The 18,697-nt window shown below is 45.9% G+C and overlaps 1 protein-coding gene across 1 annotated transcript in view; it reads left to right on the top strand.

The window, feature by feature from the left end:
• SSH1 (slingshot protein phosphatase 1) overlaps positions 1–18,697 on the top strand; it is a 54,210-nt gene that overhangs the window by 5,667 nt on the left and 29,846 nt on the right. Inside the window, exon 2 of the mRNA XM_065417874.1 lies at positions 1,864–1,904. Coding sequence (XP_065273946.1) covers positions 1,864–1,904 — 41 coding nt within the window. The remainder of the gene's footprint in view (positions 1–1,863; positions 1,905–18,697) is intronic.

Here is an 18,697-nt window from a genome sequence, read left to right as displayed (position 1 = left end):
TCTCCAGCAACTTTTCTGCTGTAAGCAAAGCCCCAATCCTGCATTGCAAGCTGTACAGGCTCAGCCGTCTGCTTGGGCAGGTCACGGTGCAGAATCAGGGCCTAAAGAGCAATCTATCTTTCCGGGATGCAGACTTCAGCATGCTCTCCCGTGAAGAGCCATGGCTTGACATCACTCAGAGTGCCTGGGACATACTGGGGGATGAGTGGATGCTTGAAATGGCATTGCCAGTGTTGGGTCCAATGCAAGACAATGATATTTTTATATAACCCAGCAAATACCCAGTCGAGTTGCCAGCCTTGTCAGTTCGGATAAATGTTCTGTCCAAAGAGCTAAAGCCAGTTAAGAAGGTTTCTGTCCTCTGTAATGTCGAGCCCTTAATTCTTCCTATTGTGCCTATTTTTGTTTATTTTTAAAAAAGGTCAACTTGAAACCTAGTCCATTTGAAAAAAATGAGTGTCAAGTAGCTTCAGGTTCTGAATCTCCCTGATGATATTTGTGGTTTCACACATATTTTTACAATCACAATTTTAAAAAAATGTTTGTATGTTCCCCCATTGCTGTGTAACAGACACAGACAAGTGGGGGAGCTCACCAAGTCCCCAACACTGCAACTGAATCCAGGCAGTTGGACCCTGTGTCCAGTGATTTCAATGGATTTCTTGAAATCACTGAGACTCCACATGGGTCCAGGGGGTTTTCTGCAGGAGTCTGACTTCAGGATAAGGACCCAACTGATTGTGCATTTACCACCACTTAGCGTACTAAGTAAACAAACTATAAAAATAGAGGAAATATATTTTTCTTCAAAGCTCCATCAGTCACAGTAATCTTGCACTGCTTTTTAATATCTCCTTTCCACTGAATAGATATACGTCTAATATACAGATTATGCAAAGCTGTAATAGAGCTAGTGCATCATCATTTCAATGTCCAATAACAAATTAAGGCCCATAACTACTAGCTATGAGCAGCAAATTCTTTGGCATCATTAACTCTGACCTTTTGAAGTCTTAACATTTAAAAAAACCCTCTAACCTTGAAAATTTTGTTAAAACCCTTTTTTTTTAGTTGAGGTCCACAAAAAACATTTAAGAGCATTGTACATTGTACAGCAGAAGGGCGCTCCAACTGGTTGTGGCCTTTGGCACTACTGCAATAGAAATGTTAATAAAAACCAGTAGGACACTTATGCTTTTTTAAGTTTAAAGGCCAAATTAACTTCTGCTGATTTGTGTAAAAACCACATTTGTGCTGAGGCTCACCAGCTGTGTTAGGTTTTACTCTTGCTTCTAATGGCCAGGTGACCTTCTCTTGGTCGGTGAAAATACTTGCAACAAATTCAGAAAAACAAATCCATGGCCGTTTAGGAAGATGATATTTATCAGTAGGCTGCACGCGTTGAACTGGGGAGAGAGCTCAGATCTTCCTGGCCTAAACGCATAGGCACCTGCCAGAGATCAGCAGCATAAGGTTTATGAAACAGAGTTGGACAGTTTTGATTACATCCATCATAGTGACACTCTGCCCCATTCATTGAAGGATTTACGTCTGCCCCGCTCTTTGCTAACATTCTGACTTCAATGGGAGGGCTGTGTGCACATCCCTTGTGATGTCTAGGCACTCCATCCGCAAGCTGATCTGCCCTCTAGCTTGCAGGGTTGGTGCTTAATGGTTTTAAACTCCCTGTGAGCCCCTTTGACATCCTGCACCGGGTGAAATATTTTATGTGGCTGGATAGCACTATGTTTCTGTGGACATTGAAAAAAAAATCATTGTTTTAAAAAGTGTGAGGAATTTTTGATGATAAGGTGGAAACAGCCAGTGCATAACACGTTCTCTATCCCTCTTTTCCCTCTTTAGCTGGAGGTTGGCAGTGATGAAGATCGCAAATTAAACCTTAGGTGAGCAGAACCATTTAATTCATGCTGTTCTAAACATTGTTTCCAGCACTGTTGAACTTCTGCCATGTGATTTCCTAGGCCCTGATCCCACAGTGAGCTTTGGGCAGGCAGATTCTTGCTCCCATATAGACCCCAGGGCCTCTAGTGAGCTGAGGCCCGATCACTAAGCTCTCTCTTTAGTTATTTTATTTTTGATCTTGGCATTTAACATTTAAAAACTAAAATGAGGTTTAATTTTCTTGTCAGGAAAAAAGTGGAAAATTGTTTATAAAATTCATCCACAACGCTTATTAATTATCTTAATGTGTCTTGTCTCTAATGGTTTGGGCTTCTTTGGGGGGGAGGTTATGCCCTTTTTTGAGGGGTGTGGAGAAATGGTGGAAATGGAGCCATCCTCTGTTCGCTTTTGACTGTTTAACGGTCAAGGATTGAATTCATTTCATGTTGGAAATAAGCAGTTGCTGTTATCAAGTGAGGAGGGGAAAAGGAAAGGAACAAAAGAAATAAGTGAAGAGAGGGCTGAGGTAAGTAACCCAGAGGAGATGGGAGAGGGCTTTCATGTGCAGAATCCGTTGATGCCCCACAATCTCCAAACGTAGCTGTCTGAAGGGAAAGCTTAGAAACTCTGCAGTATCTTAGCAGGCTTGTTCTTTTCATTTTCTCTTCTCCTTGGCCCAGTTTTAATGTCCATTTAGGCAGTTGGTTGGTTTGTTTTCTGTTTACCATTTGTCATTGCTTTTTTTATAACTTCGGGTGTCTGTGTTATACGCTATTGGAAGTTTGATTTCCCTTTACAACCTGATACACCAGCGGATTCCAGCAGATGCATAGATATGTTTTGGGGCTGGGATAGAACCTGTTTTAATTTGGAACCTGTATAATTTTCTGATTTTGGCAGTGGATGGGGTTTTGAGGAATGGACTCGTTTCATTCTGCATAAAGTGAAGTTAGAAAGCCGAGTCTTCTCTATAAACAGGTGAGGTAAGCTGCAAGCAGCTGTATTACAGCCTTTGTTGTTTGGCTCAAAAGTGATTTGACTTGAGTTACAAATCTCCCTCACAAGACTGACTATACATCAGAGGCGCTGTGCATTTGATTTTGCTAAGCAGGACTCTCTGGTTCGTAAGTTCTGATTACAATTTTTTATTTTTATTTCTCAATCCTTATTCTGTAGTGGCAGTGGTGTCTAGAGGTTCAAGGAGAATTCAGGACTCCTGGTTCTACTCCCAGCTCTGCCACTTATTCACTATGTCAGTGGTTCGCAATCAGGGGTCCGGGGCCCCTTAGGGGGGCCGTGAGCAGGTTTCAGGGTTCCGCCAAAATAGACCGAGAGCAGGGCTGGCATTAGACTCGCTGGGGCCCAGGGCAGAAAGCCGAAGCCCTGCGGCCCGGGGCTGAAAGCCGAAGCCTGAGCAACTTAGCTTCGTGGGGCCCCCGGTGGCATGGGGCCCTGGGCAATTGCCCTGCTTGCTACCCACTAACGCCGGCCCTGGCTTTTAATCTACTGCATATGCTGAAAAACAGTTGTTGTGGCACAGGTGGGCATGGAGTTTTTATAGCATGTTGGGGGGGGAGGGGCTCAGAAAGAAAAAGGTTGAGAGCCCCTGCACTGTGTGACTTGGGGCCACATTTAGCACCCACTGAAGGCAATGGAAAGATTGTCATTGATTTACCATGGCCCTGGGCCCATGCCTTGATCTTGCTGTGCTTTTGTTTACCCGTTTGTAAAACAAATAATACGTAACCTACCAGGAGGGTCATGAGAACTAATTCGTGTCTATAAAATGTTCCTTTGCTGAAAGCTGCTGCAGAAGTGCGGATTATTGTTGTTGTTCTTTATAAAGGGGCAAAGTGACGATGCAATCATAGGCCCATAAGTAGTTGGTCGGCGTAGACGCAAGGCAGCAGAGTTCTAAGGAAGGTGTGTCAAACGACTGGTTTCAGCCTGCTTGGTAGATTATCTGGTCGTCATGACAGATAACGATTCTGCAGAATACAAAATTTCATTTGCAAAGAAGTATCAAGTATCTAACCAATATGGTCACAAAGAACCTTCTGAATGGAGCCTGATGTAATGCTGCCTCAGGGTATGTCTGTGCTGGATCTGGAAGGTTTAAATTATGTGTTCAACTGATCACCTGCATTACTTAAAAATAAAGCCATAAAGCCTCTTCATTAAGTTTCAGAGCTAACATCACACTGAACTGAATGAGATGGTGCACCCTTCCCAGAGCCGTTTCAGGCTTAGGATTGGTGGAGTTCGAAGGCGTAAATTCCAGCTCAAGGAGTCACACCCATGCTAGCTCTGATCGAGCGATTGCACCAAAATAGAAATGTAGCTGTGGTGGGCAAGCAGCAGGAGAGGCTAACCGTCCTGAGTACGTACCTAGGGTATTGGACAGGATCGTACTGGAGTCGGCTAGCTCCTCCCACCGCTCGCACCACCATGGCTACACTTCTGTTTTTAGTATGCTAGTCTGATTAGAGCTAGTGTGGGTATGTCTCCTTGAGTTGGAATTGACACCTTCCAGCTCCAGTGTCACCAAACCCTAAGGCAGCTCTGAGAAGTGTGCATGGTCTCATTCAACTCGGGGCCTCTGGATATGTATGCACAAGTTAGGCATTTGGACTCACCAGCAACCAAATAAACAAAAGGGAAGATTAATACCAGTCTTAAAAGGGGGTTGTGTAATTTTTTTTCACTGAGTGATGCTGCGAACAGCAGTGACTTTACGAACTAAGGTCTGATTCCCCGACCTCTCAGAGCATAATGGGGCTACTTGTATGTATATTTGCAGGACTGAGGCCTAATAATTAGTTACTACCCTTGATCTTTGTCCAACCCTCTTGCTGTGATGAGTGGGAGCTGTGCTGAGGATTGAGGGGAGTTTATGTGGCACCCATGGCCTATGAAATCAAATTTAAAAATGGATTGTAACCCTCTGCACAGAAGATTGTCTTCATAAGGTGCCTTCTGTGGAGTGATTTACTGAGACTCTACCTTGTGCCCATAGGGTGGCAGAGTTGTTCAACTTCATTGTTCTTTTGCTGCAAAAGCAGTCAAAAGCCCGGGTTGTTCGCTGCAGGAAAAGCAGGCATTGATTGGTATGGCAGTGAGATATTTTTGTCTTAACTTTGAGATTCTGGACTGAGAGACAGACATGACAGCCGTGCTCTGTCACATGTGGTGGGCATAGGGTTTGGTAGTGCGTGACTTAAAAGACCTCATAGGATCCTAGAAGTCAGAAAAAGGAAGAGCTGTTGGAACATAAAGTCCATCTGTCTGCCAGTGCTGGGTGAATTTCCCTGATACAGGATTTATCAGATATTACACATTTATGGCTTTTTCAGAAACTTTTCATAAACTTGCTGCAGAAAGTCCCAGAATTTTCGTTTGTGATAGGACAGTTGGCTCAGTGTGTTCATACCATCAGGCTCTTTCTATAATTGCTGAAGGTTCTCTTCTTCCCCCGACGGCCCCTGTCACAGAGGGCTAGCTGCTGCACCTCTGACTCCCCTTTGGAATTACACGACAGCTCCATGTATGCAGTGTTGTTGTAGCTGTCTTGGGCCCAGAATATTAGAGAGACAAGGTGGGTGAGGTAATATATTTTATTGAACCAACTTCTGTCACAGCTAAATACAAGATGGAACAGATTGTTTAGCATAGATAGTTAGCACATATTGTAAGGGACCATTCAAGGTGGAGTGGCCCATTAACACCTCGGCAGTCATAGGACAAAAAATGGGGAGGTTAGTGGGTTACAGATTGCTGTAATAATGCATAAATCCAGTGTCTCTGTTCAGTCCATGATTTTTAGTGCCTAGCAGAGTTATGAATTTAAGTTCCCGGCTCATCTTTTGAAAGTGTTGTGCAGGTTTCCTTTGAGGATGAGGACTGAGAGGTCAGCTGTAGAGTGATCGCTTTGTGAAAAGTGTTCGCTCACTCACAGGCGATAGGTTGTTTTTGTCTTTTCTCATTTTCCTGTGTGCGTTCATTTGAGAGTGTAGTGATTGGCTGGTTTCACCCACTTAGTTGTTATTGGGGCATTTAGTGCACTGGATGAGGTACACCACATGTTGTAATAAGCATGTCTAGGACCCATGGATCTTGGAAGGTGTCTGGGATTGAAGATTTGATCATTGTAGCAATGGAGATATGCTAGGATACTCATGGGTATATTCCTGTAAGCCATTTTTTGCCATCAGATATGTAAAGACAAGCCCCAGTGCAGGCAGAGGGAGTTGCCGACCCTTGTATGAATTTGATTCAATGCCTATGATACCTTGGTAAGGTCTCAAATTGCTGTGTGTAATTCTGTCTTTAGGGTTGCCATAGTTGTTGAATGCTTGTTTCTTGTATCTATCCTGGTCACAGGGCATTTGTGATTTGATTTTTTTCAGAGATGCTATACACCCACAGGATCCTGAAAAGACTTGTGTGCTCACCTTTAACCACAAGTGAGTTCATTAGTTAATGGGACTACTGAGATGCTTAGAGTTTTTGCATAAGATTTTTCAGGACCAGGCCAGTTGACTTCAACGGCCAAGTAATGGGTGCTCAACATCTCTGAAAGTCAGGTGGCTTTAGAGCCAGATTCTGCTCTGTTACCCTGAGGCAGGCACCCTCAGTAAAGGCAAGTGTTCAGCTGCTCTGGAGGACACGGTTAGTTTTTTCTTGGTACAACTCACCTAACTTCAAAACTAGAATTTACCCTGTTGTGATGTGGCAACTGGGAGAGTTTGTCACTTGGAGAGTCATAAAGCGAATCCTGTAATGTAGATAATTAATCTAATTACACTTCACCTGTTCCTTTTTATCATCCATGATGATAGGTTGTCTTGTCCTAAGTCAAGGAGAATGTTTCATACCTAGCCAGTTCCATTATGAATATTGGCTATTGCTCAAATACACTCGGCCAATACATCCAGATAATCACTGTCTTAATTACAAATATACAGTAAGTTTGTTTATCCAGTCATTCCATAATGCTCACAATTACAGGGTTTTCAGTCACATTCTGAATGTGGTTGAAGAGAGACAATGCGTGGGTGCCTTCAGACGCTGATTGCCTGCACAGACGATGACATTAGAGCCATGATGTGTTGAGGTCTAGGGGATACCTATCCAGACCTCTGATCTGGTCTGAAGGTCTCTCTTGAAAGAATTGGTTTTGTTTGATAACATTAAAGACAGCTGTAGGAGGTAGCTCCACTCTGCACTGAGCGAGCTAGGGTCATTGTGGGGCACCTCAGCCTTGGAGGGGCCAGAAGGAAACCCCACTACCCACTAGCACAGTAACATGGTCATGCTCATGTGGGTTAGACTGCCACAGTTTAACTCACCCCATGCTTAGTGTGCAGCAAAACAAAGGCTGAGAGGGGACCTTGTTGCGCTCTATTAATACATCAGGTGGTAAACACCAGGGACGGAGACGATCTATTTAAGCTGAAGGACTGTGGTGATACAGGAGTATAAACTGGCCATGAATGAATTTAGGCCGGAAATAAGCAGAAAGTTCAGAGGAGGGAGGTTTTGGATCAGCCTCCCAATAGGAGGAGTTGGGTGCAAACAACCTAAGTAGTTTTCAGAGGGTGCTTGATAAGGTCTTGGATGGCATTGTGTCCCTGCTGTAATAGGGACTGGACTTTATGACCCAGGAGGTCCCTTCCAGTCCTAAGTCCCTGTGTTCCTGCAGCGTCTAGTCTCAAAGCAGTCTCTGCATTGTGTCTTGGCTTCTTCACAGACTGAGGGGTAGGAGCCATGTCTGAAATGGTTATGCGATGCTTCTGCAGCCCCATAACTCCTTTTAAGAGCCATGTGGCTGTTCGAGACTCCACCGAGCCTGATGGCTACATACAGGAATTGTGTTGGGGTGGCACTGGGCATGGGGAGTAAAAGTAGACCAAAGACAGGTCTCCCAGTGGGCAACTCTGAAACCATCCTGTAAATGGGCTTGGATCCTCTGCCCTCCTCCCGTTCCAGTTATCCTGAGCACACATGGGCACCTCCCACATCTGTACCAAATAGTAAACCGGACGCGGTGCTTTTATGGAGTGTCCTTGGGAGAAGGGGTAAAGCTGCATGGGTCTCTGTTCTCTTTGTCAGCTGTGTTGCTGATGGAGCTCTGAGGCTAGCTGCTCTACTTTGCTAGAGGCAGAAGATTAGAAAGCTAAAGCAATCAAAATGCAAATTAAATTTGTCCACAGCATGGCAGAGGATTCTGACTGGAACAATGTGCCTTTGGGGGAAGATAGCTCTGAAGTTGTAAACACTGAGAAACTGGTGCTTCTGGGAGCAGGGCAGGCAGGGAAATATGCTACTATTTTTTTTAAAAGAACATTATATTAAACATTTATGACCCAATCCTGCATTTTCGAGCCTGCAGGACTGGGTTCTTAGAGCTTTTTAAAATAACAGTTAAGGGGCAGATTCTGCAAATGGGATTTGATGTGTAAATAAAAGTTTGCAGGATTGGGCCCTTATCTACCCATGGAGCCTTTGAAGAACTCCTGTTGACCTGTATTGTATCTACAGTACAAACTGTACTGTTCAGGATGACTTTAGTTGAGTGTGCAATACAGTATCTATACCAGTGAAATGCTACACATTTGCTGGCAGTGTGGTCCAGTTGATAGAGAACAGGACAGGGACTAGAAAGACCTGAGTTCTTCCCTTCCCTATTCCAGCTCTGCTACTGACTCACTCCGTGACCTTGGCCAAGTCACTTAACCTATCTGAGCCTCATTTACCCATCTGTAAAATGGGAGATAATACTTTCTCATCTTTGTAAAACACTCTGAGATGCAAAGTGATGTGTACGTGTGAAGAATTATTGCTTTCATTCATTACCTGTCAGCTGTCTCATTTATAGGACTTTTTATCACCTCTGAAGCTAGCATAAGTTGATCTGTCTTTCAAAATGTAATGAGGAAGTAGTATTGTTTCCCTTGTCTTCGCCTTTCAGTGATTTACATGGCTGAGCACTCACTATCCCAGTGGGTTACCTGGTCAGAAATGAACATGCTCTGCTTTAAGAGACCATATTGGTTAATAACTAGCTGAACACTCGCTTTTGTTGTTGTTTAATAAAAGTTACTTTCTGATTGTGGTTTGGAAACCATTGAAGGCAGTGGAGTTACACCGGGGTGAATTTGGCTCCTTCTGTACTTTGGCTTTGTGTGTCTGATGGAATCTTTTGATTTACAGAAGTCACCAAACTACTCTGTAATCAACAGCAGAAAAAATTGCTGCAAGTAAGTTCCTTCCAAGCATGTTCTCCCAGCTTGCATGGGTATAAACTCTCATGCATAAACAGGGAGGTGATTAAATTAAAATAATATTTAAAAAATTCTTCCTCGTGATACCAATAGTACCTTAAGTAATTGAAACTCAAAGAACTTTAAAAATCCAATTTACTGTTCTCCATTCTGCTACTTGTTTACTTTTTGCACTTCACTTATCTCTGGTAGTGAAAAAAAACTGCTTAGTTTCAGCTTGTTGTTCTCCCCTGCTAGTCTTGTGCTGTGTTTACGATCCCAGCATAGCACAGGGATGTTTATATACAAACTGACTTCCAAGCATACCCGTGTATCTTTAAATATATAACCCCCACCCCCCCACGCACACACCTTTTTAAATGTAATTGTTTTGTCCAAACTGCCTGACAAATGTCCCTTTAAGTGTGTGCATGCAGTGAGGGGAGAATAGACTAGTTGTATTTTAACAACAGACCTGAGTGACTCTGAGCCTTTGGGCTGGGGAGGATGTTGGGGCTCGGGGAAGTCAGGGTGGCTGTCTTGAGCATTTATTTGGGAAGACAGTAGCCTCACTGTGTTCTTGTCTAGCTACTTCGCTACACTATTTATTGCCTTAAAGTGAGTCGGTGGGAGATCCAGAGGCAGAAGTTGAAGAGTGTATTAAATGTTCAAAACAGGATGCTGAATCATATCCTGACATGGCTGCAGCCGCCTGCCTTAGCGTGCACCGTACAATGGGGAAATGAGTTCTCAGGCCCCTGACCATTTGTAACTGTCTGCCCTGTGGGTGTGGCCTTGGAAACTGGCAAAGTTCTAATTAGGGCTTTACATTCCGCACTGTCTGGTGCAGGAACATTTGAAAAATGTGGAGTAGGAAAAAGCCCCGGCTTAAACAACAGCAGGGAAGGTGGCGTCTCCATCGGTCGCCTGCTCGCAGCTGAGCAACGCTGTGTGGTTATATAGATGCGGGCAGAGTCTCAGCAGGAGGCTCCAGGCTGCCACTCCATTGCCAGTCCAGAGACCTGGTATTCAGACGTCAGGTGTGGCGTGTGTAGGGAAGGTGATGCGTGGCTTCAGACTCCTCCTACAAGCTCACTTCTTTCATGAAGCCCGTCCCGGCAACAAAAAATATGGTCACCATTTTTTAAAAAATGCTCTGAGCTAGAACTTTTTTCTAGGCTTGGTTGGCACATTTGTCTAACAAATAGTGTTTAAAAAAACAGTTGTAGAAAACCTAATGCAGACAGAGAGTCTTCATGGATTTTGTTTAAATGAAAAGGGCGTTGTTGGGTTTTTTTTCTTTAGACAAGATTTAAAAAATCCCTCTGCTGCCTCTGAAACAGCAAAGCAACAGCACCATGCTAGTGCATGGGATCAGATAGTGAAACAGGCCAGTCAGGCCCTGCCTTTAATAGGAATGAAATGCTAAAAGGAAGCAAACTGCATCCATTTAGTTATTCACACGTAAATACAAAAAAAGACACCTCTCTGCTGCGCTCGCCCCCCCGCCCCCCAGTTCATTAGAATCACAATCCACACAGAAATCCATTACTGTGCTTCCATTCAACAAAAGTAAATCAGTGTAAACTACCTATAATTTGGAGCATAAAGTACGCCCTGACCCCTGACACTCAAACCCTATGGCTTCCCCCAGAGTTTTAACAAATAGTGTTTGCAGCAAGCCCAGGAGGTGAACAGATTTGGGCAGTTTGTATTGGCCGGCTGGTTCCAGAGGCAAAGAGACCTCATAGACAATGCCCTGCCTGTAGCTGATTCTCTCCTATAGGGCTTGATCCTGAAGACGCTGTATGTACTGTTCAATGGGATGCGGAGTGCTCGAGCCCTTTGCGGGATTGAGGCCACGGTGCGGGGCACCAGTCCAAGCGAGTATGCTGATAAGCGCAGTGGTACACAGGGAGTGACTGAGTGGTGAATGAAATTAGAGTGGGGATGGATAAAGTTAGAGTGTTTTAATGATAGATAGTGCAGATCTCAGGTGGTGGTGGTAGGAAAGAACTTTCCTTTTGAGTAGTTGATACCGTAAACCTGGTTGTACCCCTTTAGGAGAGCTGTTGGGCAGCTTGAGACGCTCCAGCAGTGTTGGTTTGTAGGGTTGTGAGCATCCACATACAGTCGGAAGAAGAACACCCTGTTACGGTTGCTGTTTACTGTCCGTCCTACGTTGACAGAACTGCTACAATCACAGCAGCTCATTTTTGCTTTTTTCCTGTAGAAATCCATGTTGTAAAGATCCCTAGCAAAGGCACCTGCTGTGGGATTAGGAGTCTGTGTGAGTGACAGAAAATAGCCACTAGGGCTGGGGTTCTCAAACTGGGGGTCGTGACTCCTCAGGGGGTCATGAGGTTATTACTTGGGGGGGGTCACGAGCTGTCAGCCTCCACCCCAAACCCCACTTTTCCTCCAGCATTTATAATGGTGTTAAATGTATTAAAAAGTGTTTTTAATTTATAAGGGGGGTCGCACTCAGAGGCTTGCTGTGTGAAAGGGGTCACCAGGACAAAAGTTTGAGAACCCCTGCACTAGGGAGTGTGCTGGCCTGGGATGATCTAGACGAGAGGCTTTTTGGCTTTTGCTTAGTTACTCTGCCTGGTTTTGCTGGGTTTATTTTGTACACATCACTGATGTGTTAAATACGCCCTGGCCTCTGCTGCCTTTTTTGGAATCGTTCTAAAACCCATCAGCTCTGCATTTTCTGGGCAGATGCACTGCCGGTGTTGCTGGGGTTTTCAGTCACTCTCTGCACTGTTGTCTGTCTGTGTGGTGGCTGACCACTGCTCATTCCATTTGTGGGCTTGTTTCTTAATCCTGGAAACTATTATTCACCTTCCTGTGCTCGGCCACCCAGCCTCACCTTCCCCTTCCCAGTGGTTATGGGGGTGTGATGTTAGGAGCCACCGGCAAAGGGCAGGTGAGCTGGGGCGACGAATAAAATAGTTTAAAGGTTTAAAATAATGAGTTTGGGAACAGAATGGAGGCAGATTGGTCAGTAAGCTGGCAGCTTGGCTGAGAGAGGAGCAGACGTCGCTCCTGCATTCCTGAGATTCACTCTCTGAGGCACTAGCGCGCAGCACTATCTGCTAGGCCAAGCGTTCCAAACTGTTCTCTAGCAGGGAGCAGTGTAACAGAGTTTTTCTTATGGACGCCTCCCCTGCCATTCCTGGTTGGGTGGTCTTCCTCCCCTCACACAGCCCCGCAGCATCTATAGCAATTGCTTACATGGCAAAACACTAGGAAAGCATTGAATGTTTTTTCAGTTCTTTTAATGCAGTCTGGAGCTGGAAATGAGGAGGCAAGCCAGCACCATGTGACTAGCTGGCTCGCTACAGACCACCAGTGCATTGGGGAGCAAAGTCTGCACTAGGCTACAAAGCTGCCCCACAGCATCTTGTTTTGTTTAACTCACTGATAGTCCCCTTCCAATAGCTGTGCTGCCACGTTGTATCCAGGATCTCTTCAGATCAGTCTGGACTGTGATACCATGCAAGGGACAGCACCGGGGGGGGGGGGTGTTTTGCCCCTATGTACTTAGCAATATAAGCAGGTGGGTAGCAGTTAAGGCAGCTGCAAGAAGCAAAACCATACGGGTCTATTCTGAATTGTTGGATGGTTAGGAAAGGATGATCTTGTGGCTGAAACATTGGACACGGGACTCTGGAGTCCCCTTTCCCCATTCTGTGTTCACACCCATGCCAGAATGCTGGCGCTTTGCAGACGGCCAGACAAATGAATGCTTTGGTGCTTGTGGCCATAGGGTGAAATGTCATCTTAAGGGTTAATGTATAAAAAAAGGAAAGCACTGCTTGTTTATTATTGTTTAATGAGCACTAATGCAAGCAGAGACACTTTTAAAATATCTGACACTGGACTCTGAGACAGCTGGTGTCACAAATGATGTCATTTTTCAGCGGGAAGCTAAGAAATGGTAATTGCAATTAAAAACATTCGTTCCTAGTCTGTTGCATACTTGCCTGATGCTGTGATGGGCCTCTTGCCTTTTTGAACTGTGTTATTAATGGGATGGGCACAATGCATAGTTTTTCTTTTCTTATAAAACAGTCTATAATTTTGTTTGGCTTTTCACCCTCCAAAGTACTGGGGATTCTTAGAATTTTCTCTTCTCTAGCCATTTGTAGTCGCTCTGCTAGCTTATTTTTGTGTCTGTCTTGGGATCCCAAAGGTTTTTCCACCTTCCCTTCCCTGCATTCAGATACAATTCTAGCTTGAGGGGCCTACCAAAGCTGCTTCTTCATTGCCTGGGGGAGCAACCCAGGCTGCCCCTTCCTGCTAGGAGCTGATTGTGCCAACTTTGCTGCGCTCGCCACTCCTCTGGGAGTAAAAGGGACAGAGCTGGAGCACAGAGCCGTGGCTCACTGATGGGGCTGGGAGCTGGATTTTTGGAGTCACTTCTCTAATCCCTCTGAGCATTCTGGCATTGCACCTGGCCAGCAACGCTTCTCCCTGTGAACGATTCAGGGTGAGGTTCTCCTGGAAAGCAGCAGGAGAGTAATGTGTGCCATTGAGGCTGACAGGGAGCCTAGTCAGGTCTGCCTGCAGGATGGTTATTGTTTTTTCCTTACATAGCGCTATAGATGTACATTCTATACAGTGCAGATGGGGGCAGAGACCCTGCCCCAGAGAGCTTACAGCCAGCGAGTTAAGACAAGAACAGTGCGAAGGGATGACAAACCCAGGGAGAGGTCTGGAGGAAGGCTGAGAGTGAGGCCAGTAAGACTATGCCGCTACCTATTGGCCTCCTGGAAGAAATGTGTTTTGAGGGGTGGAAGCCTGGCAGAGTGCAGCATAAAGGCAAGTATGGGGGGAGGACACAAGTGGGGTGCAGTTTGTTGAGGTGCTGGGAATGTGGAGGAAGTGGAAGGAGGGAAGTTGGAGGAGAGGAAGGTGATCAGGAACAGTCAACATGGATTCACCAAGGGCAAGTCATGCCTGACCAACCTGATTGCCTTCTATGATGAGATAACTGGCTCTGTGGATATGAGGAAAGCAGTGGATGTGATATATCTTGACTTTAGCAAAGCTTTTGATGCTGTCTCCCACAGTATTCTTGCCAGCAAGTTAAAGAAGTGTGGGCTGGATGAATGGACTATAAGGTGGATAGAAAGCTGGCTAGATTGTCAGGCTCGATGGATAGTGATCAGCGGCTCAATGTCTAGTTGGCAGCTGGTATCAAGTGGAGTACTCCAGGGGTTGGTCCTGGGGCCGGTTTTGTTCAACATTTTTATTTAATGATCTGGATGATGGGATTAATTGCACCTTCTGCAAGTTCGCAGATGACACTAAGCTGGGGGGAGAGGTAGATATGATGGACGGTAGGGATAGGGTCCAGAGTGACCTAGACAAATTGAGGGATTGGGCCAAAAGAAATCTGATGAGGTTCAACAAGGACAAGTGCAGAGTTCTGCACTTAGGAAGGAAGAATCCCATGCACCGCTACAGGCTGGGGACTGACTGGCTAAGTAGCCGTTCTGCATAAAAGGACCTGGGGATTACAGTGGACAAGAAGCTGGATATGAGTCAACAGTTTGTCCTTGTTGCCAAGAAGGCCAATGGCATATTGGGCTGTATTAGTAGGAGCATTGCCAGCAGATCGAGGGAAATGATTATTCCCCTCTATTCAGCACTGGTGAGGCCACATCTGGAGTATTGCGTCCAGTTTTGGTCCCCCCACTACAGAAGGGATGTGGACAAATTGGAGAGAGTCCAGTGGAGGGCAACGAAAATGATTAGGGGGCTGGGGCACATGACTTACGAGGAGAGGCTGAGGGAACTGGGGTTATTTAGTCTGCAGAAGAGAAGAGTGAGAGGGGATTTGATAGCAGCCTTCAACTACCTGAAGGGGGGTTCCAAAGAGGATGGAGCTAGGCTGTTCTCAGTGGTGGCAGATGACAGAACAAGAAGCAATGGTCTCAAGAAGCGGGGGAGGGTGTCTAGACTGGATATTGGGAAACGCTATTTCACTAGGAGGGTGGTGAAGCACTGGAATGGGTTACCTAGGGAGGTGGTGGAATCTCCATCCTTAGAGGTTTTTAAGGCCCAGCTTGACAAAGCCCTGGCTGTGATGATTTAGTTGGTGTTGGTCCTGCTTTGAGTGGGGGATTGGACTAGATGACCTCCTGAAGTCTCTTCCAACCCTAATATTCTATGACTCTAAGTTGTGGAGGGTCTTGGAGGCAAGAGTGATGAGCCTGAATATGGCGCAGAAGGCAATGGGAGGCCAGCAAGGGGATATCCCGAGGGGCCGAATGTGCTTGGTGGAGCAGTGCCGGATGTATGGCCTTAGACAAGCCAAGGTGTTGCATACTAATATAGGGACCTGGTGTCTCCTGGGTTCAGTTCCCTGCTCTGTAACTGACTCACTGAATGATGCTGGCAAATTTACTAAATTGCCAGTGTGCCTTGCTTGACTCCTCTGTGGAATGGCTGTGACCCCATCTCCTGGCAGGATTATGGGGCCTAATTAACATGGGTGAATCCTGTTGCCATCTGCAGGTGAAGGGTGCCATGTAGCTGCAAGGTATCTGAACGCACTGGGTTAGGATGAGCTCTGCCAAGAGTCACTTGTTTACGAAGGAGCGGAGGGAGGCTGCCTCAAAGAAGAAGGTGATGAAGAACTTCCAGAGAGCTCCAGGTCAGCGTGTCAGCACACATGGAAGAGCATCCTCCAGCTATAGAGTCCAGAGGAGAGTTGGGAGGGTAACACCGGAGACAGGCGGGACAGAAGGAGCAGCTAGGGGAGTATGTTGCCAGGGAGGTCTAGGGAAGCCAGTCTAGGCAGAATTTGGTGGTGGTGGTTTGGGGGTGTGGGGAGGAGCCAGGAGGATGTTCCTGAAATAATACAGTGCTCAGCTGGGTCATAAGCTTCTTGCCGGCCATTTTAAAAACACAGAGTAAAATTTTCAAAAGTGCCTAAGTCCAATTTTCAGAAGAGATTGAGGTGCCATAGGGTGTGTTTACAGTGCAGCTAGACACCCTGACTTGGCCATAGGGTGTGTTTACAGTGCATCTAGACACCCTGACTTGGAGATAGGGTATGTCTACACTGCAGTTAGACACCCTGACTGGGGCTCACGGGGCTGTTTAATTGTGGTGTAGACGGTCAAGCTCTGGGACCCTCCAACCTCACAGGGTCCTAGAGCCTGCGCTCTTGCCTGAGTCTGAACGTCTACAGTACAGTTAAATAGCCCCTTAGCCCCAGCCCCATCATTGGAGATTTTAAAGAGCAGGTTAGACAAACACCTGTCAGGGATTGTCTAGATCAGCGGTTCTCAACTGGGGGCCGCGGAGCCCTTTCAGGGGGGCCACAGAGCCCCGTGGCTGAAACCCGGCACAGGGAGCCCCAGCGCTGAAGCCGGGAATGGCTGGCACGGGCCAGCCGCCGGTGTCTAATTGAAGTGCAGACGTACCCTAAGTCTCAGTGGAAGTCAGGCTCCTAAGTGCCCAAGTCATTTTTGAAAATGGGATGTAGGTGCTTTTGAAAAGGTAACCCCTATTCCTTCGTGTCTATAATGGACGGACAGACTGACTGCGTGAGACACACTCATTTGCTCCAAATGGGGGCGCTTTAGCACTGTGGTAAACATGTGTTTCCTTGCACTTCCCCCTCCAGTGGCTCTGGCGTCCGTGGTTCAATTTGGGGTGAATATGTGAAGCGTGATGTAGCAATCTCGAGGTACACTGGACTGACTCGAGGCACGTCACTGTAGGTCCATTTATGCTGGGGAATAAGCTTTGGTGGGTTTAATGATTGGTTTCATTTTTCTTTTTCCTCTTTGTGCTGAAAGAGAGTTTGTATCTGGCGCTGTGAATGGCCTACAGTGTCTGAAATGCTTCTTAGCATTCTTGTGCTGTGAATGCAGCCTACGCCTTTCAGCCAAACAATACAGGCTCAGAAACTCCTTTTGTTGCTGGAGTGTTAAAAACATTTAGAGTGAAGATTGCCAGGATTTCTTGCTCACTAGCCCCCTTTTTGACTTGAAATGCACCAGAGGGCTGGAATTTTCTTGCATTCTCTGATGTGAGTTGCTGATGGGGGTGCTGGGGAAGCCCTGCTGTTCCCCGCACACATTGGATCTTGGGGTACAGGATTGTCCGTCCCTTGGAAAGAGAACCTTTGCTATTGTGGCCAGGTTGGTGCATGTAGGAGTGTATCTCCAGTAAAGTGAGGGGGTTCTCTCTGGAGCAGGGCTTCCTTTGGTTTGGAGCACCCCTCACACCGTAGGCCCCTTCATTGTAGCAACTTGTCTTCAGCTTAGGCGGTGTGGGTAGGACTTGCTTTAGCAATCTCTAGTTCAGCCAAAGAGATGGGAAGAGCTTTACCATCGCAGGAGCAGGTAATGAAATGCACAAAGACAAAATATTTTCAAAATATTCCCGAATTTCAAGTGCCTGGGTTTCTGGATGCCCGATTTGAGACATGTAGGTTCTGGGGGTTTTTAGAGGTGCTGAGCACCGGCAGCTCCCACTGACTGCAGAGGGAGTGTGGGTGCTCAGTGGCTCTGAAAATCAGGCCTTAGATGTGTCAAGATGGGCATCCAAGTTATGGTCCACTCTTCAAAGTGTAGGTCTGAGTGTTCTGAATGTCCTCTGGAGGGAGCTCTATCGAGAGTGCTTCTGTGTGCAGGAAATAGCCCTTTGTAGTGCACTGTTCACAACAGGAGGTCAGGTGTGCCCGTATTTGGAGAGTGAAAACAAACCATGGTGGATTTTTAGCACATCTTGCAGTGTCCATATTTCTATAGTAGAATCTCACTTGTGAAGGATAAAACACAGATTGAGATCGGTCCCTTGAGCATTCCCTTTTCTTTTGGTCCAGGAAATTTAACCAGGTCTTTTGCATGGCAATGCAGATCATTAGGTACTGGGTCAGTCCATAACACATTGTGTTTAAGCAGGAAGTGGGAACTACAGTGCTATCAACTAGCTTTATAAAGGAGACTCCATTTTATTTTATTTTATTTTATTTTATTTGCTGAGGCATGCCAGGCTTTCTGTACGACTGAGATGATGGTATGTGTTACGCAGAGCGAATAAACACTTTAAATGTATGATGCACTTCGTTAAAGTAGGAAAAGTGGAGAAATAAGCTGCTGTTGCTTTAAAGGGTTCTAATGTCTATTTCACAGATTTTACAGGAACATAAACGAATAGCTATAAAGTTAATTTTCCACCAGCTCTATTGTGTCACATAAAACCCCTTCCAAAGGCCCCTATCTTGGTCAGGAAGTGTTAGCTGATGTATCTCATATCAAGCCAAAGCAAGCAGTCAGTGCACTTTAATTGTCCTCTTGGCTGAAGAAGCAGGAACTGTATTGCTACACGTTTATCTTCCTGATGCTTGCTTCCCGGAATCACCCCTTATATTTTGTTTGTATTTCAATATTTCAAGAAGGCTGCAAGTTTGCTCCTTATCTGGCTTCGCTAATGGGCCACTTCAGTAAGAGACTAACTTGTGAGATGGTTCAGCCATTCGGAAACAGCCCCGTGAATGTGCTGTG

The sequence above is a fragment of the Emys orbicularis genome, chromosome 16 (genome assembly GCF_028017835.1).
Source record: "Emys orbicularis isolate rEmyOrb1 chromosome 16, rEmyOrb1.hap1, whole genome shotgun sequence".
NCBI lineage: Eukaryota > Metazoa > Chordata > Testudines > Emydidae > Emys > Emys orbicularis.
The sequence above is the reverse complement of the archived record's forward strand: the minus strand, read 5'-3'. Positions and strand labels throughout refer to the sequence as shown.